The 24621-nt window shown below is 44.8% G+C and overlaps 1 protein-coding gene across 1 annotated transcript; it reads right to left on the reverse strand.

Annotated features, from left to right (window-relative positions):
• Positions 1-333: 333 nt before the first annotated feature.
• CHRNA6 (cholinergic receptor nicotinic alpha 6 subunit) lies at positions 334-19016 on the reverse strand. Its single transcript, XM_054986774.1, has 6 exons — positions 18938-19016; positions 14186-14325; positions 11410-11454; positions 10181-10290; positions 9092-10079; positions 334-456 (listed from the first exon to the last, which is right to left on the reverse strand). Exons 1-6 carry the CDS (start codon positions 19014-19016, stop codon positions 334-336), a joined length of 1485 nt encoding a protein of 494 aa, XP_054842749.1.
• Between the last annotated feature and the right edge of the window lie 5605 nt (positions 19017-24621).

Here is a 24621-nt window from a genome sequence, read left to right on the forward strand (position 1 = left end):
CATTTGGAAATGAAAGAAGTCTTTTAAAATGATCAAGAAATGGAACAGTAGGTGGGGTTCCTCCCTCAGTTCTTCAAAGGGAAGCACTATGCATTTCTAAGCTGTTCCTTTATCAGCTTATTGCAACAAGGTTTTGCTGAATATAGAAAGAATGAAACTGTTGGCTGAATGCTTTGGGCGGAGGAGGAAGAAAATGCTGCTCTTCTGGCCTCATGTGAAGCTGATATTCTCTTGCCTTGTGGATGAAAAATCAAATATGAAGTTGAAAAACTGTGAGGGCACATGCGGAGCTTGGTGTGATCGAATGGAAGTGCAATGTGAAAAACCAGCGCATTATGTGTCTGCTATCAATGGCTGTAAGAACAGCCCTGCAGTTCCAAACACACAGAGAATTATGAACACCCACAGGAACACTCTGTCAATCACCATGGCTACGTATTTCCAGTCGTCTTCCACCTGCAACACACAAAACGAGACATGATAGCGCACCTGAAATGAGCGGGTTCAAATTTTCCTTCTAGCAAAACAACTTATTTACAGAATATGGACCCCACCCTCCTGTCCCATTGGGATCACCAGATTTTCAATCACCACTGCCTGGTGAAGCTCCACGTAGAACTCCACAAGCTCCACGAGTATTCTCTGTTTTCCTGTTAGGCAGGGCTTTTTTCTGGGAAAAGAGGTGGTGGAACTGGGCTCCCAGGACCACACAATGACATCACTTTGGGTCAGCTGGAACAAGGGGGGAGTTTTTTAAAGTTTAAATCGCTGTCAGTGAAAATGATCACATGGCTGGTGGCCCCGCCCCCTGATCTCCGGACAGAGGGGAGTTGAGATTGCCCTCTGCGCCGGTGGTGCGGAGGGCAATCTAAACTCCCCTCTGTCTGGAGATCAGGGGGCGGGGCCACCGGCCATGTGACCATTTTCAAGAGGTGCCGGAACTCCCTTCCACCGCGTTCCAGCTGAACCCCCCCTGCTGTTAGGGAATACAGCACATTTCCATAATAACCCTCTTTTTAGGTTGTTGTAAGGCACTTTAGACGCTTTCCCATAATTCCATTCCAGCAAAGAACCCAATCCTGATGAGGACTTTACTCTGTTATTAGTTTAGTATAATGGTTAACTGAGACTTGGCTCCACGGTTGCAGTCCAGCCTGGTATGCATTCACAACTGTTGCAACTTGTTCATTGTTATGCATCAGCAAAGCTCCACAGAATTCAATAGTGCCTCACTGATTGAATGTCATCTTGGGATCAGACCCTCAGTTTCTGCAGAACTCCAACGTGTGTATTTAGTACTCTCAAGCCAAAGCGCACAATCCCTCTGAACATGAAATATTGATCAGTTTGAAAAAGCAAAGCCATTAGCACAACAGCTGATACACATTTTTAAAAGCCGTCTTTCCCTTTGTTTACTTACAAACAGAGCCCCATAGAACAGTATTATTTAACTAGTGACCTTTACCTAGCAGCTTACTTACCAAATGGTGGGAATATATGTTAAGTAGCTATGTTGACCACTGCTCCACTCTTGCCCCTTAGCTTAGCTTAGGATGACGCTGGGTTTTTTTCTGATGTTACAAAGGCAGAAAATTAGAAGGGGATAGTAGTCCCATTCATAAATTACTAGAATGAGGGGACATTTGAGGGGGAGGTCCTTCTCAACTGAAAGTTTGCGGGCTCCTCAAGTTCTCCCCTTCTCAAAAGGGACTTCCCAGCACTGGGAAAGTATTTCAAGAGAATAAAATGGAAGGTCTTATTATTATTTAAGAAGATCTCGTTAATGTTACCCAAATGTATCAAGGAACGGCAAAAAAGCAGCCCCCTGCTAGACTACACTGAGGCAACATGAACAAGAACACCCTTATCCAGGGGTCACTTGGTAGAAAAAGAACTGGAGGAACTAATTAGAACAACTCATTAGTAGACATGGGCACGAACCAAAAAAATTTAACGAACCAGCGGTTCGCGGTTCGATGCTGATGACGATCCCGAAGTCGCGAACCACAACGAACATTTTCCATTGCCAAACCGGTTTGCGGTCCGTGGGGTGCAGAACAGCCCCCGTGGCACTAGAGAGCCCATATTCCCGGGGAGTGTTTTGCAGGCTCTCCTACAGCCATCACCCAAGTTTGGACAAGATTGCAAAAGGGATCTTGGAGTTATACCCTCTCCAATCCAAGGCCCCCAGGAAACTCCCACAAAAATCCAAGCTCAATTATACTCTCAGTCTCTCTCCCCAAAGGCTAGCAAGTGGCAAGCAAGAGCTCTGTCCCACTCCAATGCTCGCTGAAAGTGAAACCCAGCCTGAGAGCCCACGGCTATTTATAAGCACAGGTCCCATTGAGCAACACAGGAGGTCTGTGTTTGGCCATCAGAGCTGCCTATCAGGGTTTGCAGGGATGAGATTGGAGTGCCCATGGCTACAGAACACCCCCTTCCCCCTCCCTCCCCTGGGTGTCTTCTCCCAACTTGTAACCGCTTTGCAGCTCCGTGGTTGGAAGGAAGACCTGCCAATCAAGGTAAGCTGGGTTTCCATTCGGGTTTCCAGGGCAACAGAAGGAGCACAGACAGAGTTCAGGCATTCCCCCGGCTCCGTTGCCAGGTAATTGATTGCTGGCGCCTGAGTGTCTGCCTTCCTGAACCGCGGCTGAATGCACTGAACCAGGCCTCTCCCGAACGCTTGTCTTGTACCTTTGCTTATTTTCAATTTTTTAGTCAAATCATCATTAACTACAATCACTGCACATTGGTCTTTATAAATTCCTTTAACTGCTTGTATGAACTTTTCTTCCATTTGCAGCTTTTCCATAGTGGCAAACATAAAGTCCTAGTTCAAATTGTCAAATGCTTTTCCCGCATCCACAAAAAAGAAACCAACTTCCCTATCACAGTGCTTGTCGTAGTATTCAATAGCGTTTATTACTGTCCTTAAATTGTCCTTAATTTGTCTATTAGGTAGGAATCCAGCCTGTTCTTCTGCAATAAATTCCGACATCCATCCCTTTAACCTTTCCGCCATAATTTTCGCAAATATTTTATAATCATTATTCAACAACGAAATTGGCCGATAATTCTTAACGTTAGTCAAATCTTGTCCATCTTTCGGATCCAGTGATATATTAGCTTCATTCCATGAGTCAGGAATCTTTTGGCCTTGCAAAATTCCATTCATTACCTCTCTTAGAAACGGTGTCAGATCATTGGCCATCATTCTATAAAACTTTGCTGTTATTCCATCTGGTCCAGGCGCTTTCCCTAATTTTGTTGATTGTATGGCTTCTTTTATTTCTTCCTCTGTCACTTCCCTATTTAACTTCTCTTTCCATTTCTCTGAAATTGTTGGAAGCTTCATTTTCTCTAAATATTCCACTATTGAATCTCTATTCACCTCCTTTTTTTGGTACAGTTTTGCATAACATTTGAAAAAGGCTCTGCTAATGGCAGATTGATCCATCAATATATTATCCTCTTCTCTAATCTTAGTTATGGTTTTCTTCTCCTTTTTTTTCTTTAACTGCCACGCTAAGTATTTCCCAGGTTTATTTGCACCCTCAAACAACTTCTGCTTCATTTTTTTAAAATTCCACTCCAATTCTTTGTTATTCATTGCCGTCAATTGTTCCTGCAGGATTTTCATATCCTGATATATTTTCTTTTTCCCTGGTCTTTTCTTAAGCTGTATCTCTTTGGCTTTAATTTTTTCCATAATTTCAAGTCTCTTTTCATCCTTTCTCTTCCTATCTCTTGCATTCAGATCCATTAGTATTCCTCTAATCACAGCTTTATATGTGTCCCATACCTTATAAGTTGATACATCCTTATTCAAATTGTACTGTATAAAGAATTTGGTTTCTCTTCGTAACAACGCAATGTTTTCTTCCGTCTGCAGCAAGTCTTCATTTATCCTCCATCCTCTTCTTTTAGTATTTTTCCCGAATCTCCACATAATTGGATTATGATCTGAGCCTACCTTAGGCATTATCTCCACATCTCTAGTCCATACCACCAGTTCTTTGGAGGCCCAGATCATATCAATTCTTGATAGTGTGAAATGTCTTGCAGAGTAAAATGTATATTGTCTGTTTTGTCTCCTCCATACATCTTCGCATATGCCACGCCCCTTGACAGCACCAGAAGTGTGTCATTGGCATAACTGATTTGCATATTGCACACCCCCTGACATCACCTGTCCCAGCTGGCCATTCAGGGCCAAAATTGGGCCCAAAATGGCAAAAAGGGGCTGAAAATGGCTGAGAAGTGGCCCAAAATGGTCAGGACTGGGTTGCTGCTGAGCAGGAGAGTGATCCACCGCCCATCAGAGGCCCGATCCGGGCTGTTTCGGCCCCAATCCAGGCCGAAACGGGCTCAAAATGGCTGAGAGTCAGGTGGGTGGGGCCACCTGACATGTGACCTCTTTGGGGAACTGCCGGAGCTGCGTTCCAGCGCGTCCCCCCTCAAAACGAGCCCTGCCCTTATCCCTTATTTGAAAAATGCTCTGGCCTTGTTTCCCCATGCAGCAGAATGTGATGGTAGAATCCAGAGTTAAGTAAAATGGATTATACCACATTCAATCGCAGGTAAGAAATGCTATTTTTGAATGTTCCCGACAAGTTTAAAAAAAACACCCCACAAGTAAAAATGTAGAACAGGAGAAAAGGTGCTGCTGTTCTTGCCAGCTGCTACGGTGCTTGTTGTCCATTTACAGGGATTTTAAAATGCACGACCGCATCCAAAAACGTAGTTTCTCGCTTGTATTCTGAGGTATTCATCAGGGCTGCCAACTGACCTTTTTTTTTTTTTTGCTGGCATGACTCCCCCCCCCCTCCTTACTGTTTGCCAAAAAAGGTTTTCTACATAGAGTGGAACGAATTGGAGAGATGCTGATTTTTAGCTGCTTAGTTCCTTTAAGGCAAAGAAATCTGGTGCCCCTATTACCATGTAGTTACATGTACCCTGTGCTAACTCCCTGCTTAATAACAACAACAACTGCATTAATATACCTTTCTTCTAGACAGATTAGTGCCTCACTCAGAGAGGTTGAACAGGTTAGTGTTTTTATTATCCCCACAATACAGCTGGGGAGCTGGGGCTGAGAGGAATGGCTTACCCAAGGCCACCTGCTGAGCTCATGGCAGAAGTAGGATTTGAACCAGCAGAGTGCTGATTTCCAGCCAAACCACTTAACCATTGAGCTACAGCAGCTCTCTTGATGTGCTTGATAAATGGTCTATGCTCACCCCCTGAAAGATTGGCCTCTTTTCAGAAAACCAGCATCAGGTTTCTAGTCCATAGTATCTCTATTGGCAAGGGGCAGTAACATTAGTATGTGTCTTGTGATAAACCACTTTTATGGAACTTTTAAAATGGCACACATAGGAAAAATGAACCCCTACTATATTAGGTGTGGATGGTGCTAGGAAATAGAATGAAATATTCCAAACTAGATGCATGATCACCTGGAAGCCATTTCCCCCCCTAAAACTGAAAAGCTTTTTCTGGTATGGGTAATCACTGCGAGGGATGCTCCCATAAATTCAAATTCTTTCTCCCTGCAGAGCTTCCTTCAGTTCTGTTGAAAATCTAGGGAGCCTTCTTCCTTGAACGGCTCCAGGAGTAATTGCATTATTTACATTACAACAGATGTTCAAGCCCCCACTGAGATTACTTCCCCAGAGGTGCCAAATTCTATATAAATTCTGAGAAAGGAAAAAACACTGCCGGTTACCACTCCAAATCTGCCAGACAGATGAAGATGAGCAATCAAAACATCCATGTTATAGAACGAAGGGCACTGAGGCAAAATGAATTACGGTGGAAATGGTTACACATTGAATGTGAATGATAAGCTGGTTGAAAGGCGTCTGAATTAAAACTCAGCTCTTTCTAAACTCAACTGTAACTGTCCTATAATGCTCAGGGTGAGGCGGGGGAAGGGGCTCTCAAATGAGCTCTGACTAGTAGCATCTTGGACGGACTGACAACTAAGTGACACAAATCATGCACAAATTTTTGAGAAAGACGGTTAGAGAGTTTGCTAGCACGAGGAAGACCTGGGTTTGAGTTCCAACTCAGGCATGAAACTTGTCGTGCCTTTGAGCCAGTCATTGTCTCTCAGAGCTAAACTATAAGAGATGAATTACACAAGGATGCTCATGTGAAAGAGTCACAATGTTAGCCGGTAAGCTGAGCTTTAAAAGACAGATTGAAAGGCTCTGTCAATTTCCCCTCTCTACAGAGCCAATGAAGATCACTTCTCAGAGGGTTTGTTTATTTCCTCTATGTCTCCTGAAAGCTCTGTCAGCTTCACCTCCCCTTCTTGGAAGTAAAGAGGAAATAAAACCCTCTGAGGAGTGATCTTTGCAGATCTGTAAAGAGGGGAAATTGACAAAGGCTTCCGATCTGTCTTTTAAAACTCAGCTTCCCGGCTAACATTGTGACTCTTTCACGTGGGCATCCTTGTGTAATTCGTCTCTTGTAGTTTAGCTCTTAGCCTAACCCAATTCAACTGTTTGAAGTGAGGATAAAATTGAGGAGGGGAGATCTTGTCTCATGCCCTGCAGTCTGAGCCCCCTCTTGCAGGAGTAAGATGGGTGGCAACCAAAGACCGGGCTTTGGGGTGATGGCGTCTTGCCTTTGAAATGCCCCTGAGCCTTGTCAGAGGCCTATTTTCCTTTGGCTGTCAAGCCAAACCATTTCTCATTTCCCAGGCTTTTAACAAAGAGCTTTTAAGCTATTTTATGGTCTACTCCTACCCTGTGTGCTGTCAATATCCTTTTACGCTGCTCTATTTGTGATGTACTTTACTCTTTTAGGCTCTGGCTTGCTTTTACTGAGAGTCAAACTAGACGCGATGACATTCTTGTGGCCACCATAGAGAAGCCACCTCCATTTTAAAGTGTTTTAAAAATGTCAAGAGGGCAGTGTGGAAGGCTAAGGTGCCCTTTTTCCTCCCCGTGCCTTACCAATTACTGAAGTGCCCCCCTGAAGCTGTTTGACCACGTGAACAGAGGGGACAAAAAGTGCTGCACTGTCGGCTTTATGGCATTTTAAAATCACTATAAAATGACCGTGGCATCCTCATGGCAGACACAGGGATGTCGTTTTGTCTAGTTTGTGTTTCAATTCACCATCCGGCATTTTCTGGAACTTGCCTTCAACAGTTTCCTCACGGTTTTCCAGTTAGATATGAGTCCGGTGGCATCTTAGAGACCAACAAGATTTTCAGAGCATAAGCTTTTGAGAGCCAGAGCTCCTTTCTTCAGGCATGAGTAGGGATGGAGATCCTTGAGCCTTTATATCCCAGCCAAAATCTTGTTGGTCTCTAAGGAGCCACCGGACTCATATCTTGCTGTTCTACTGCAGACCAGCACAGCTGCCCACCTAAACTATCCGCATGGTTTTAAGAACCGCTTGAAAAACTGCCATACACCCAGGGCTTTTTTTCAGCAGGAACGTGGGGGAACGGAGTTCCGGAACCTCTTGAAAATGGTCACATGGCTGGTGGCCCCGCCCCCTGATCTCCAGACAGAGGGGAGTTGAGATTGCCCTCCGTGCCGCTCAGCGGCACGGAGGGCAATCGCAACTCCACTCTGTCTGGAGATCAGGGGGCGGGGCCACCAGCCATGTGACCATTTTCTCCGAGGGCAACCCACTGAGTTCCACCACCTCTTTTCCCAGAAAAAAAGCCCTGCGTACACCACAAGTGATCCCTGAGCCACAGCTTAAGAATTCATGAGCTGTATATTTTAAAATAATACTGAAACTCCTTATGAACACACGAGTGCTGTGAAGGTTCTACAAGGGAGGGAAACATTGCCGATTAATTGCTGCAACAGTGAAGTAAAATAATAGTGTCATTCTTCTCTTTAAGGATGCACGATGTCAATGTGAAATGACCCCCCACACACACACACACAGAGTTTTTTCAGTTGTTATGATTTTGGTGCTCCAGCCTTTTGTAACCAGAGAACATACTACCTGCCATTTTGTGTGAATAGGACAACGCACATTTTCCAGCGTGGATACATGCAAACACATACCCTCAAAAATCTGGGTTTCTTGATTGCATGTACCAAAGTTGAAAAAGACGCACATTGTCCTATTTTCACAAAATAGCAACCATGCAAATTGAGAGAATTGCACATAGCATGATCTCCCCTCAGGTGCAATTGGCTCACCAAAATCATAACAACTAAACTTGCGGATGTGAGACCATGCGGTCTCCCACCTCTAGGAATTTTGTTACCAGCAACTTAGTTCAGCTTAAAGGTGAGCCAGCCATAGATACACCAATGGCTTGTTCCAGTACAGTTAAAATGATATTTTATGTCAGAAATGTGACAGAGGGTCAGCACAAATTCATCTTTACCTGAGCATTAATGGGGACGAAATCTGGGGACATTTTTGCACTACTATGGTGGTGGTAGTAGTAGCAGTAGCAGCAGCAGTAGTAGTAATAACAATAACAACAACAACCACAAAACAATCACCACAACAACTGTCAATTTATATACCCCCTTCAGGACAACTTAACGCCCACTCAGAGTGGTTTACAAAACGTGCTATTATTATCCTGACAACAATCACCCTGTGGGTGGGGCTGAGAGAGCTCTAAGAGAGCTGTGTGACTGACCCAAGGTCACCCAGCTGGCTTCAAGCACAGGAGTGGAGAATCAAACCCAGTTCTCCAGATTAGAATCCTGCTACTCTTAACCACTACACCAAACTACCTCTAGTCAGGCTGAAAGGTCATTAATTAGCTTTTATAGTTGCTTTTAACAGTGCCTTACTACCCGCGTCAATACATTTATGTGACTCTAGGGATATCTGGAATATGAGTCTTTTGGGGACAAAGCTAGATATTGACAAAATTAACTGCCTTGACCCGAAGGGACTGGCATATAACTAGCATTTGGGGCAGTGTCACCAACTAAGGCAACTACTTGGGGTTCTATTGCTGTTGCTGAGGTCTTTTGGCCTAAAGGTAAGGGTCAGAAAATCCTTTATCGCACAGTAGAACCTGCTCTTGAATAAGCGTGCATCGCATTAGTCAGCCAAAAGTTCTTCAAAGCCAAGACAGCATTCCTACCTCTTTGGTCTCGTTCTGACACCTCATGTTTTCAGCAATGAACTGAACACTATGAATGACTTCTTTGACTTCTGGACAGTATTCTACTTGTTCAGCTGCCCATTTCGCAGACTGGTGGCTCGGTCTCCTTTTCTTGCCAGGTGCCGGTTCCTTGGGTTTGTCACAGTGACAGCACCTGTGTTCGCTGGAAACTTTCCCTTCTCCAAACTCACTGACCTTTCCTTTGCTGAATTTACTGGTACTGCCCTTTTTGGGTTTTTGAGTTTTGGCTTCAACGTGTTTCTGCAGAGGTCTTTTCATCATGAGAACTTTGGGTAGAAGATAGAGGAAGACCGTTTTGACCCACATGGGCATATTGTGCGTGGTCGGAGTCCTGTAGTGGATGTTCAGCACAAACACAGTTACGACAATAGAGAGTGTCACAAATATCATGGTGAACAGCAGGTATTCTCCCACCAGTGGGATTACCAGAGAAGTTGAAGGGATTGTCTCTGTGATTACCAACAAGAACACCGTCAAAGAAAGTAGGACAGAGATACACAGAGTCACTTTCTCTCCACAGTCAGAGGGAAGATAAAAGACCAGTACAGTCAGGAACGAAATAAACAGACACGGGATGATCAGATTAATTGTGTAAAACATAGGCAGCCTTCGGATATAAAAAGAGTAGGTTATATCAGTATAGATTTCCTCACAGCAGTTGTATTTGATATCATGTTTGTACCCAGAAGCATCAATGATTTCCCATTCGCTGTTGTCCCAAAAGTCATTCATATCCACTTTGGAACCAACAATGAGAAGGTCAATTTTAGCTTTGTCGTATGTCCATGACCCAAATTTTAGAGAACAGTTCTGATGATCAAAGGGGAAGAAGGTGATATCCATAGGGCAGGAGCTTTTAAAGATGGCTGGAGGTGTCCATGTGATGGTGCCATCATATTTGAGAAGAGCTTTGGTTCTGCCTTCAACCTGGAAATCTCCAACTGCACTGGAAAAATAGACACAATGAAGTTTAAATTATGTATGCAATATTAAAATACATTTTAAAAAAAACAGTGCTTAAATGTTATCAGGAAAGAGAGTTTGTACTTGTTGTATAAGACAATATCAGGTTTCCAGATTTTATCTGCTGGTACTCGGACAAACTCAATCCCGTCATATTCTGCTGGGTTCCATCGTAGTTTATAGTCATTCCATATCTAAGGGAGAAAAGTAAACGTTTTTAAGGCTAAAATATTCACACTTCCTGTGTTTTGATTCTCAGGGCCTGTAGCCTTGTACAAATGTGACGTCACCTACCATCCTGAACCTCTTGGGAATGGGTTTCTGGCTTCTTGTAAATAGAAACCAGAAGGGCTTTTTTTCTGGGGAAAGAGGTGGTGGAACTCAGTGGGTTGCCCTTGGAGAAAATGGTCACATGGCTGGTGGCCCCGCCTCCTGATCTCCAGACAGAGGGGAGTTTAGACTGCCCTCCGCACCGCATGGCGTGGAGGGCAATCTCAACTCCCCTCTGTCTGGAGATCAGGGGGTGGGGCCACCAGCCATGTGACCATTTTCAAGAGGTTCCGGAACTCCGTTCCACCGTGTTCCTGCTGAAAAAAAGCCCTGGAAACCAGTAACTAACTCTTAGAAGGATCACAAGTTCATTTGAATGCTAGCTGCAGGTTCTGTCTTCCCCTGCTTGTTTAGTATTTATTTTTATTTTATTTTATTTGTTGGATTTATATCCCACCCTCCCTGCAAGTGGGCTCAGGGCGGGTCACAACCACAATACTTGCCTAGGATGTCCTCGCATGGCTTGCCAGATCTGTTTGTTCAGAGGGGAAGGGCTCACCCTTCATTTGATTCCTTCTCCCCTGCCTCTTTGCCACTCCTCAGTGGGAGACTCTGGGAAGTGTCCAAGTCCTCTTTGGCAAATGAGGGCAAAGCTACAAGTGACGAATGACACTTGAACGGCAAGTGAACAGACTCGCGTGTATTCCTCCCTGTTCACTTGCGCTCCACTTGCACTCCACGAGTGATCAAGTGGAGGGCAAGTGGAGCGCAAGTGAACAGGGAGGAATACACGTGAGTCTGTTCACTTGCCGTTGAAGTGTCATTCATCACTTGTAGCTTGGCTCTGACTCTGCAGCCTTGGCAGGCTTCTCCCACATCCCTACTTCTTCTTGCTGCTTTCCCAGGGTTCCTAGCCCATCCCTGTTGGCATGGAGGGCCAACGGAGGCCCAGCTGTTGCCACATGGAAGCATGGGCCCTATCATAACTATACGTGCAAAAGATCAGCATTACTATAAAATCTACTTTGGTGTCTGATACATACATGTCGCAGCCATAGATTGGTTTCCATAATCTGATTGACTTCATCCTGCAACAGAGAGAGAAAACTGTATGATATGAGCCTAGATCCACAGTCACCCTATACGTATTTACCGTTCATACATAACGTGGCTCAGAGTTGCCAAGTCCCTATACCCTCCTGGTGGGAGGGGAGGGGAGGGGAGGCACTTACCTGCAGGACACTCATCACGCGTGTGCAAAGTGCATGTGCTCCAGCACCAGTGTCATGATGTCACTTCCAGGAAGTGACATCATCAGGCCAGCAGTGGCAGTACTCCTGCGCTTTGTATGGGGCCAATTCAGCCTGTTTATATTACTCTACCTTTTCTATTATAATTTCAGCACTGTAGGAAATTAAGTCCAGATACGAGCCATACATCCACTGAAGATCTCCTGAGATTACAACTGATCTCTAGGCTATAGAGATCAGTTCCCTTGGAGAAAATGGATTCTTTGGAGGGTGGACTATACGGCATTATACTCTGCTGAGGTCCCTCCCCTCCCCAAACCCTGCCTACCCCAGGGTCCACCCTGAAAGCCCCAGGAACTTCCTGACCAGGAGTTAGTAACACTAACTGTGCTGCTTATTACATGACCATGGATAAGTCCCATCTGTCGGATGGCAATTTTATAGTGGGGGGATTCGGTCCTGTGGGGCATAAGCGCTTTGCCCCACCAGGCTCAGCTGCCTTCAGAACCCACCAGTGACCCTCCACCCAAGTTAATAACAGTCTTGTCCATGTGGAAGTCTGCAGGCAAAGATCTCCTGGCAAAGACTCACACATACAGTCCCCCCTTCCCGTCCTTAAAGGTGCAAAGAAGAGCAGGCTCTCAACGGGTTTGCCCATAAAGGAACACTGGAGGAGGAGCCTTGGGAAGAAGCCAAGGCAAAGGCTGCCAGGCTTCTTCAATGGGTTCCATTCTCATGGCATCTCTTGTCCAATCCCTTGTCCAATCCATTGCTCACCAATTGCTGGAGATCAGTGGGAGGTGATAATCCCCCTGGCGACTGCCCAGTGCCCACCATGGGCAGGCAACCCGGGAATGTGTGCACCGGGCATGGTCCAAGCAGGTTGCGATGACATCACTTCCTGAAGTGACATCGTCTCACCAGGCACAAGACTGCTCCCACACTTTGCTGGGCCCAATTTTGGCCCCAAGAGAACCAGAATTAGCCCCATGCGAAGCATGGAAGCACACCCATAACAGGCTTAATGACATCACCTCCTGGAAGTGATGTCATCACCTCTCGCCAGGAGCACGTGTGTGCTTTGCTGTTCCCCCTCTCTCACTAGGAGGGTATAGGGACCTGCGAGCCCTAGGTAAGACCAGTCAGTGTAATAATTGCATATTTGCAGAGTATGAACTCAGTGTCTATAAAAGCACAATCTGAAGCTATGAGTACTTGGTTTTCACTTTTTATTTATTTTCTTGATCAGTCATGTTTAATATCTCTCTGCCGTATCAACCCCGATGAGTGCTGGCTGCCACTGGTGGTCAGCTACACAGGGAGGTCGTGAAGGCAAAAATTCAGGAATCGATATCATCTTGAGGGAGCTAAAACATACAGTTTACTTGTCTCCGATGATGTGGCAGGTGTTTGTTTGCAAGTGTAAAGAGAATTGTAAGGTTCACAAAAGATGCTTGAACATGTTTAAAGGCACAGGCTGGTTTATGGGAGTCCAGGAGAGCCTAGACTGCTGGACTTGATCCGAGGAGAGCTGGTCTTGAATCTCATCAGCCACAAAGCTTACTGGGTGACTTTGGTCCAGTCTGTCTCTCAGCCTAATGTACCTGACAGAGTTGTTGTGAGGAGAGAGAGACAACGTGGTGCAGTGGTTAGAGCGCCAGACTAGAATCTGGGAAACCCAGGTTTGGATCTCCATTGTGCCATGGAAGCTTGCTGGGTGATCTTGGGCCTGTTACACTCTGTCAGACGAACTTACCTACCTCACAGGGCTGTTGTGAGGATAAACTAGAGGAGCACACTGTAAGCTACTTTGGATCCCCATTGGAAAGAAAGGAAGGATATAAATGAAATAAAATAATAAATTGTGTATCTCGAGCTCCTTGGAGTAAGGTGGGATAAAAATGTACTTGATAGAAGAAAGAGGCATGATAGCAAATTGAGAAGAATTGGTATATGTGGGTTTGTCTGTGGAGTTCTGCAACTTGTGGCATGCAAAGAAGCGAAGGTAACAATAGATGAAAGGATATTCACACGCACGTAAGAATGGTGGGTGCGTCCACTGATAACTTCCTATAGTAGAGTTTCTCGTGCTTCTGAGTATCATATTTGGAAAGTGAGACCAGATAAGGGCTGTTTCCACACGGCTTACCTTGTTCTGGAAAACAGCAAAATCTCACGAGAAGACGCTGTTATCGTGTCTTCTCGCACAATAACAGCATCTTCTCGCAAGAATTCACGCAATAACAGCGCCTTCTCACGAGATTTCGTGTGAGATTTTGCTGTTTTCCGGACCAAGGTAAACTGTGTGGAAACGGCCAAGGTGTGTGTAAATCTATAAGGTGAGCGTGACCTCTAATACCTGTACAATGCATGTGAGGGCTTCCTTTTCACTAACGTTGGGAGAGGCACACCTGCTTTTTGTTGAAGTGGTAGGAAAATCCCCAAGTATACAGAATGTTGCATGCCAGTTGGAGTTTCTGTACGCATACTGGATCAAGCTTATCAATGCCTTAATTTCTAGTCTGGCTGGCACCTAAATATCTCGCTAGCACTGTAAATTTAGCCTTACCACATTTGCAAGCTGTGTGATTGCCACTTCGAAATACACTGTAACTGGGTCCGATACATTTTCCACGGGCCTGATATAATGGTTGTAGTGGGAGAAGAGTTTTTGAAACAGCCTTTCTTCAGATTTACATGCCAAGCAATCTGAGTCGGGAAAAATATCAAAAGAAAGATGTCACTGAAGATAGGGAGGGAAAGGCAAAAGGGAAATGGTAACTATTCATACATTTGGGTATTTATTCACCCCACTTATAACAAAGACACACGCAGGGCTTTTTTTCTGGGAAAAGAGGTGGTGGAACTCGGTGGGTTGCCCGCTGAGAAAATGGTCACATGGCTGGTGGCCCCGCCCCCTGATCTCTAGACAGAGGGGAGTTTAGACGGCTGTCTGGAGATCAAGGGGCGGGGCCACCGGCCATGTGACCATTTTCAAGAGGTTCCGGAACTGCGTCCCACCGCATTCCAGCTGAAAAAAAGCCCTGGACACACGTAAGATAAAATTTAGTTTATTCCATAGAGATAATACAAAATGTTGTATGATTAAGTCAGTGCCGAAGAGTTTTCTTGTTATTTGGCTGCAAAATGAAGGTTGTAGTCTGGACATGTCCACTAGTCAAAAACCTTAACTGGGAATGTGGAATTAGCTTTTAATCTGTGGACTGGTTCCCACATGCATGTTGATTAGTTGAAGACTTCATTATAAGATGACTTTATATGTGCAAATTTGCCTTCACAGATAGAATATTCATACTACTTCACACTAGAGATGTAAAATTTCTGAAATATTGAAGCCATAGGGAAATCCTTCCGCCCCCGCAAAGAATTTTGAAATGTTGGGGAGAATAAAAAATATATGCAATACTAACTTTGCTATAATACCTAAACCTATTTTGCTGCTTTAACAACAGGCTTTGTATAAAGTAAGTTATTTCATAATTTCATATTTCATCATAATTCGTCATTTATACCTTAGCATATAAAATTGTATTGACATTTGTGGAACTTAAAAGTATAACACGACTTAGTTTTCTACAAGCAAACCTGCGAAAACATGCAATTCTAAAGTGAGAGAGAGAGCTCGGAACCACTTCACCCTCTGGTGTCTTAGCAGATTTCATTCATTTCAAAAGGACAATAAAAGTTTCAGGAGTTTTTTCTGTGTCCCTCAAAATCCCCCGTTTTTTAAATTGGTTTTTTTTTAAGTCTTCAGATTTTTTTCATGCAGTACATTTTGAGTGAATAAAACATTATCACTTCTTTCAAATGGAAAACAATTGGGAATTTTTTCAGGGTCCCCTAAGTTTCCCAATTTTTCCATTAGAAAAATGAAAAAAACATCCTCAAGAAATGTTTCCACGCCCCCCCCCCTGGGACTTCACATCCCTACTTCATACAACATACTTCTTTATCATCACCTCCAATATGTGTTGTATCTAGCAGCTTTTCTGCTAGTATAAGATAAAGATGTCTCTCTGGGAACCAAGATCAAGATAATCCAAACTATGGTATTCCACATTACTATGTATGAATGTGAAAGTTGGACAGTGAAGAAAGCTGACAGGAAGAAAACTGATTCATTTGAAATGTGGTGCTGGAGGAGAGTTTTGCGGATACCCTGGATGGCCAAAAAGACAAATAAGTGGGTACTAGATCAAATCAAGCCTGAACTCTCCCTAGAAGCTAAAATGACATCGTACATCCTGAGAAGACAAGATTCTCTAGAAAAGTCAATAATGTTAGGAAAAATGGAAGGCAGTAGGAAAAGACCTAAAATGGGATGGCTTGACTCAATAAAAGAAGCCACGTACTCCAGTTGGCAAGATCTGAGCAAGTGTGTTAATGATAGGATGTTTGGGAGGTCTTTCATTCATAGGGTCGCCCTAGGTTGGAGGCGACTTGATCGCATATAACACACACAAGAGGGAAGAGAAGGGATCTCACATAATTCCCCTCTGCACAGCAGCTTCCATCCACAAGGGGTGCCATAATCCCCACTATAGGGTCAGAAAGGTGCCTCTCCTCTCTAGCATGAAGAGAAAAACTATTAGGCGACAATCCTATATCTCATAGTAAGTTGACTGACCCTGTGTAGATAATAAAAGTAATACAGTGGAGCCACTCACAGTCAAGGGAGGCGTCTCTGTATCTGGGAGATTTGCCAAGTATTCAGAAAAATATTACCTTGTAATATGGCTGTCAATTTGTCAAAAGAAAAAGAAAATGTCTGTCAAAAAGAGCCCAGTGAGGAGTGAGCACACACAGAATATTGAGAGCAGTTGAGAGTCAGACTAGCCCTGTTCACAAGTGACCGTGAACCCACATGAACCCACGTATAATCCACGTACACAGGTGAACATGTGATTGAAACCTCACATTTACCCAGGCGTTGGTCCCTGGTTTAGGGATCCCAGGTCCCCCAGTGGAGGTGGGGGATCCGGATTCCCCACTCCCAACCCCTGCCCCCTGCCCCCAGGTGGAGGGGTGGAGGCATGGCTGGTGGAGGGGACAGGCATGGGAATGGGCCTCCTGGGTGTGCTCCCGAGATGGCACAACAAGGTAGCCACTTCCTGAGAATGATGTTATTGTGCCACCCTGAAAGCACGACCACACTTTATGGCGGACTGATTTGGGGTCCAAGTAGGCCCGCTGCAAAGCATGTGCATGCCCCCGCACTTGCACAATAAATCACTTCCCAGAAGTGACATCACGTGATCGAGTGGAGGGCAAGTGGAGCGGAAGTGAACTGGGAGGAATACACGTGATTCTGTTCACTTGCCGTTCAAGTGTCATTCATCACTTGTAGCTTGGCTCTCAGAGGCTGGAGTCTATAGCATCACATCACAGCTGACCTCCCTCCCCAAACTCCAGCCTCCCTGGGCACACCCACAAATCTCCAGGAATTTCCCAACCCTCGTGCACCCCAGTTGGCAACACTATTAGGTGAATATGCGTTGCTTCTTTCTTCCAAACGTATGAATGTACACAGAGGATGTGAGTTCACGGTAAGATGTGAACAGGACTGCTCAGTTAAGGGAGGGGGGAGAATGGAAAAAGATGGGTAAACTGGCCTGTTCAAGGTCCTTTGAAAAAGAACTGTTTCGGAGGGAAAAATTGGGCTGTGGGAAGAATTTCCAAATTGACTTGCCCCTAGCTTGTATTTATTTTCACTTTTCTCTGAACTAACATGTCAGTTTGGTGTAATGGTTAAGAGCTCAGGACTCTAATCTGGAGAACCAGGTTTGATTCCCCACGCCTCCACTTGAAGCCAGCTGGGAGGCCTTGGGTTAGTCACAGCTCTCTCAGAACTCTCTCAGCTCCACCAGGTGATTATTGTTGTGAGGATAATTATGACATACTTTGTAAGCTGCTCTGAGTGGGCATTAAGTTGTCCTAAAGGGTAGTATATAAATCAAATGTTGTTGTTGTTATTTTTATTAAGAAAGAAATTAGTTTTTGCTAATTCTGTAAGAATTTTAGCCAAACTGTAATTTTATGTAATTTTCTCTGCTTCCTTCTGCCACGTCTTCTTTTTTAAAAAATCAACCGTTTTAAATGTTAAGCTTTATCTTGTCATTTAAATATGTACTTGTGTTTTAACTCTTTTGATGTGGCATATTGTTATGTATATGCTGGTATGTTATGGCCTATGGCTACAACAATAAACTATTACTTACGCATTATTCTGAAGAAACTACATTGTCTGACAGTTTATTTCTGGGCACAGTTCAAAATGCTGATTTAAAGCCTTAAATGACCTAAGTTTAAGGTATTTTAAGGAGCACCACATTGCACATAGGCCGTTTCCAGATGGCTTACCTGCCTCCGGAACGTCGCGCCATCTTGCGGGGAAAACGCGAAATATCGTGTTTTCTCGCGCGAGTTTTGTGCGACGTCACATGCTCAACCTCTTTGAGGCTCTGTTTGGCATACCGTTGATCAAAGTTGTGGGGATGGTGTGACATCCGGGGCCTTCTCAGCTGAAGCACTAGGCCTTTGGAAGGAAGTAGCATTGTCAGCTTCCATGTTCAGCCTGGCTTTCTCCCGGAATTATGATCTCCAACTACGGAAATCAGTTCCCCTGGAAAAAATGGCTACTTCGGAGGTATTATTGGTATTGTGGTGGTATTCCCTCCTCCCCCCAAACCCCAGGGGAGTTTTTCAACTTGGAGTTGGCAACTGTGACAGAGCCACTAAAAGTGGACCTTTTACCCAGCAAAACTGATGTGTTAAGAAGCTGTAGCATTCTGGCAAAGGAGCGTATGATTGTCTCTCTTTCATCTCTGAAAATGGAAGTGATTCACGAAGTGGGATAATAGCATTGACACAGCCTGATGCTCAGAAATCCCACAGAATTAAATAAGGTTATTTCCAGGCAGGCTAGCATAGGCACTGCACGTGCAGCACGGGAGCTAAAATGCAAGCACCTCCCCGCATAGAACAGTGTCACTCTTTTGAAATAATAGTTTGCATTCAATGTTTTGTTACGGAATGTAATTTCTTGGCTATGGGGCGGGGGGATTAAATTGCAGCACAGAGCAGCAAATACATGCATACGGTCTACTAAAACCCTCTCTCGTTATGCTTTATTTATAACGGTAAAGCAACCTGCCTCAGTGGAATATGTAGGTCACCTACCGAATATTCAAAACAATAAAACCCACACACAAGCCTCTTCTTTAAAGATGGTCCAAAAGGATTAAACAACAGGCATTATACACGTCTGTCCAGAAACACAGGAGAGAAGCATATAACTTACCTTGAGGGAGAAACAAGGACACGTCTGCCCACAAATAGAAAGCGAAGGGGAAAAATCCTGCCCGCTTCTTTGAGGGCATTGTTTGACGAGGATGAGGGTTTGTTTCCGAGAGATGTAGTTTATGGATGGAGGGGAGGGGAGCCAGGAGATGCTAGAGAGACCCTTAGATCTTCATTACTGCGGCGGGGATTTCAGCTTGGCACCCAGAACTGCAGCCATAGCCAAAGGGTGGCTTTTTAAAAAATACTGTACTATCCTTTAGAAGAAATCTTCCAGGGGTAGAAGAGTTACACTTTCTACCGCTTAAGAGAAGGCAAAATTGCCTCACGTCAGGTGACTCATCACATTTCACGTGTGCGTGTGTGTGAGTAAGTGAGTAAAAGACTATAGCAAAGGAGCTGTGTAGTGTAGGAGGCTGCACATCCCTAATGCCGACCCCAGTCTTGTGCAATGCTGCAGCGCTCCTCTGGATCGACCTTTTAAACTCTTCAGCTTAAATTTGTTTTTCCCCTGCAGAGATATTGCAGACTGTTGGTGTGTTTACAGTGTTATACCTTGACAACTAACTCTCTTCCTGTACTTTTAACAGCAGTCTAACGTGCAAAAAGGAAGCTTTTCTTAGCATGGCAATAATGGGGTGGGGAAAGTGACACCTGCTTAGCTTCTCTTAAAGGCATAGGAGCAGCACTAGGACCTTCAATATTTCAGGCAGAGGATTGGTGGATTGCAACTTGGTCTGGCTGCATGGTTACCACCTGACTAACCTGTAGAATCTGACTTCTGGGAGAGCTTGGAGAGTTCTTAGTTCAATATTTCATTAGACCATCCCATCCTCACCACAGGGAGATTCCCAAAATAATGTTCAAAACATATTATACAAATACTGGGTACGGCTATTGTGTGCATGTGTGAATGAGCCACCTCAGTTCAGAACCTGAACGCTGTCACACATAAACTAAAACACTTAAAAAAGAAAAATCAGTTGCCACTTACCAAGGTCAATTAATATTCCTATAGGCCCCGTTCGTTTGTTTAGATATTTATAATCATAATAATAACATTCAATGTATACACCGTACTTCAGGACAACTTAATGCCCACTCAGAGCGGTTTACAAAGTGTTATTATTTCCACAAACAGATGCCCTGTGAGGTAGGTGGGCTGAGAGAGCTCTGAGAGAGCTATGACTGGCCCAAGGTTACCCAGCTGGCTTCAGCTGGAGGAGTGGGAATCAAACTCCCTTCTCCAGATTGCTTAGCAGCCCTGTGGCGAAGAGTGGTAAGCTGCAGCCCAAGCTCTGCTCATGACCTGAGTTCAATCCTGGTGGAAGCTGGGTTCAGGTAGCCGGCTCAAGATTGACTCAGCCTTCCATCCTTCCAAGGTTGGTAAAATGAGTGCCCAGTTTCCTGGGGGTAAAGTGTAGATGTCTGGGGAAGGCAATGGCAAACCACCCCGTACCAAAAAGTCTGCCAATAAAACGTCGAGATGCGACGTCCCCCCATGGGTCAGTAATGACTCGGTGCTTTACCTTTCTCCAGATTAGAGTCCTGTTGCTCTTAACCACTACACTAAACTAGCCCCCTAACTTTTTTCCAAATGGGGACCTTCAACATCCTTTTCCTTTCCCCCTTTTTATATTCACAACAACCCTGTGAGGCAGGCTAGGTTGAGAAAAAGTGACTGGCCTAAAGTCACTCTGTGAGCTTCCATGGAAGACTTGAGACTCCCATGTCTTCATCTGGCACTCCAAGCAATATACCCCACTAACCTTGAGAGGATTTGGGAGGCTGCAATCAGAGTAGGGTTGCCAGCCTCCAGGTGTTAATTCAAAAAAGCGGGTCACGTGGTCGGGCCCATTGGAATCTGCCTCTGAGTTTGAAACAACTGAAGGAGAGGATACTGATACCTCTTTGGAAGAAGGACCTAGTACAAGCCGTTTCCGCTCCAGGAACAGTAGATCTAAGGAACGGACAGGTGGTAGTAATAGTAGTAATTTTTTACGGGGAATTACAACTGATTTCCAGGCCACAGAGATCAGTTCACTTGGAGAAAATGGCTGCTTTGGAGGGTGGACTCTATGGAATTATACCATGCTGAGATCTTTTTCCTCCCCAAACCCTGCCCTCTCCAGACTTCATGTCCCAAATCTCCAGGAATTTCCCAACTTAGAGCTGGCAACCCTAAATCAGAGACAGTCATGCAGAGTTGATGTATGTGAACTTCCATAATTAGTATACAAAATGTACAAAACATTTAATACATATAGCTAAAAGCCATTAGAATCACTTCCTCACACTCGCTCACACATACACAAACAATATATAGAATGCGAATGACATCATTAAAATTACCAAATCTAAAAGTACTCATCAGGCTAAAACATTTTGGATACCCTTTGGATACTATTTTTACTTGTACTTCCTTAGCTGCCAGTGCAGCTAAGGAAGTACCTCAAGTACCTCATATACGGAAGCGACCATTAAGGAAAGCTGTTTGTGTGGTCTGAAATCAAATAGATGGGATTATAGAGGGTGAAATTGAACGGTGGGGTGAGTGGGCTCTGACATGGTCCCTTTTGAACAATTTAAACCTGAGTGAGAATTTGGAGCTGGAGATTGTCTATCTGTGGCAGCATCACAGTCATGGATATTGGTGCTACCTCAGGGACAGCCTAGATATCATTTGAGATGGAGTACAGATGTATTGTAGTAAGCCACGTGCATAGCTCCCCTGTGGAAGCTCCGGTGAAGGGTGCCACAGAAGTATGAGAAGACCATGAGCTTATGGCTGAGCAATGCTCAGGTGAGGGAAGCACTGGGGCCTGAAGATGGATACTGCTCACATGCAGGCATCATTCGTGAGCAGTGTATCCGTCATGCAGCCAAGGGTCTCCTCCTGGCACCCTGAAAATGCTCAGGAACCGCCTGATGTGCTCACTGAGACTCCTAAGCTTTGAATCTACCACAGTGAAAAGGTCTGGGTTTTAAACTTTGAAACAAAACGTGCCATTTAACATATACTGTGGCCTTTGATTCCCCTTTTTGCACTCTTGTCCAGGTTGCGCTTAGGACTGGTAACGTCAGGGCTTTTTTTCAGCTGGAACACGGTGGGACAGAGTTCTGGCACCTCTTGAAAATGGTCACCTGGCTGGTGGCCCCACCCCCTGATCTCCAGACAGAGGGGAGTTGAGATTGCCCTCCGCGCTGCTCCAGTGGCGTGGAGGGCAATCTCAACTCCCCTCTGTCTGGAGATCAGGGGGTGGGGCCACCAGCCAGGTGACCATTTTCGCCAAGGGCGATTTAAACTTTTAAACCCTTGTTCCAGCTGACCCAAAGTGACATCATTGGTCTTGGGACCATGCGTGCACTTTGCACACGCACATGTGGTACGAGGGGCACCACCTCCCGCCAAGAGTTGCCCCCTGTGCTGGCAACCCACTGAGCTCCACCACCTCTTTTCCCAGAAAAAAAGCCCTGGGTAACGCCATCTCCGTACTTGTGCTATGAGATTGTGGAGAACAGAGCATGTACTTGGTATTCAAAAAAGACATGAAATTTGTGATGGCCCCTAGAAAGCACACAGCTGTTAGTCTGGCCTGCACAATACTTATGACACTAATCCCCAATCAGTAAGACTGCAGCAGCCTTCTGCTGGGCATTATATAAGCCCAGAGCAGCTGTGGTGTTATCCTTTGACAGCAGAGAGTTAAGAAAAAGAAACCAAACAGAACCCCTAGTGAAATCCACTTGAACTAGGAATTGCAAAGTTCAGGTAGTCTTCATAGAAATAGCAATGGCAATTTATGGCAATTTAAACATACAATCCTGAGAGGAGCTGTTGAAGTCCACTGAAGTAAAAGTTTTGGATCGTGTTTTTTGCTTATTTTCTGCCTTCCGTGGTAGACTTTTTACTGTCTCCCAGGCTGTTTCTGGGAAGTTTCCTGCCCCCCGCCCCAAGGCAGCATTGTGGAGGTGGGCAAGATTTTGGACAGTGGCAGAATGGGGAAGTCTCACTCCATGGATGGAAATCCTCCTGTCTGCAGAAATATAAGGTGGGTGTCAAGCCAATGGATTAGATACTTCAGGTCTCTCAGTCCCTGCCTGCTTTGCTCATGTTGCTTATTGGGGTGGCACCATGGCAGGTGCCAGGAAAATTGGCATTGCACCAATGGCATGACAATGCCTCTGATGAAGAGAGCTGTGGTTCTCGAAAGCTTATGCTACAATAAAGTTGGTTAGTTTTAAAGGTGCTACTGGACTCTTTACTATTTTGCGACAAACAAGAAGATCCTTTCCTGGGTTGGCACCTGACTAAACTCAGAAAGGACGCCTGAATCAGGGTCTCTGAAGATTACCGTAGTAATTGGTAGATTTGTAAGGGAGTCGATGGTCCTTCAGATATGTTGGCCCCAAACCACATAGGGCTTTAAAGGCTGGTACCAGAACCTTGAATTGTGTCTGGAAACAAATTGGGTGCCAGTGTAGACGGGTCAGATCTGGAGTGATAAGGCCCATACAACCCACTTCAGTCAATGCCTGGCTGTAGCATTCTGCACCAGTCGAAGTGTCTGAACAGTTTTCAAGGGCTGCCCCACGGACAGCACATTCTAGTCTAATCTAAATGTAACCAGACCATGCACCACAGTGGCCCGATTTTTCCTGCCTAGGAAAGACCACACCCAGATAACTAGATGAATCTGGTAAAAGGCAACCCCATCCAAAATGGGCAACACCTCTAATCCTGAGTGGGATCTTCTGCTCACCAGTAGCACTTCTGTCATGTTGGGATTAAGGTTCAGTTTATTAAACTGCATCCATTCCAAAACTGTGTTGGTTCAGGGTTTCCGCAGCCCCTCTGTGATCAGCTGGAAGTGTGAGATAGAGTTGAGTGTCATTCTCAAATAAAAAAAAGATTAGAAAAAAAGAGAAAGGATAAAGAAAAAAGAAAGAAGAGATATATAAGAAAAACTTTTCATTTTCTCAATTACAGAATTCACATTTGTACTCTGGGCTTTTTTGCAGCTGGAATGCTGTGGAATGGCGTTCAGGTACCTCTTAAAAATACTGACGTAACTGGTGTATATTTGGGCCTGTTTGGCCATTTGGGGCCTGTTTCAGCCAATTCGGGACCGAAACGGCTGGGATTGGGCTGCCACTGGGCAGGGGAGGGTTCCCCCATGAGGCACTGGCCCCTTCCAGGCTGATTCGGGCCTGATCTGGTGTTGCTAAGACATGTGACTACATCGCTGTACAATGGATAAGCTAAGAGCTTGCATTATGGCACTGTTGTGTTTAAAAATGCTGAGGGTGGTGTGGTGTGCATAGGATTTCAAAAATGAAAAGCAATTTCAACAGAAAAAACTGCCAAGATGCTGTAGACCCGATGGAGGGCTTGATTACCCTCAGGGAAGAAGGAAGGCTTGTCCTGAATTTAGAGACTGTCCTTGGAAAAGCCATTTCATGTTTTGCATTATCTGTGGAGAACAGGAGATTTTTACAGGTAGACTGGTGCCTCTCATATGCTCTTCATACATTTTTGTCATTTGGAAGCAACGTTCCCACTGGAGCATTTGACATTTCGGGATTTTCCTAACAAAATCTTTGCAATCTTAAGACATCTTCTAAGTTTTGTTTGATAAAGTAGGAGAAAAAACAAATGCTTGGTTGCAACTAAGGAATTTCAGA

Source organism: Eublepharis macularius, chromosome 8 (assembly GCF_028583425.1).
Source record: "Eublepharis macularius isolate TG4126 chromosome 8, MPM_Emac_v1.0, whole genome shotgun sequence".
Taxonomy (NCBI): Eukaryota; Metazoa; Chordata; class Lepidosauria; order Squamata; family Eublepharidae; genus Eublepharis; species Eublepharis macularius.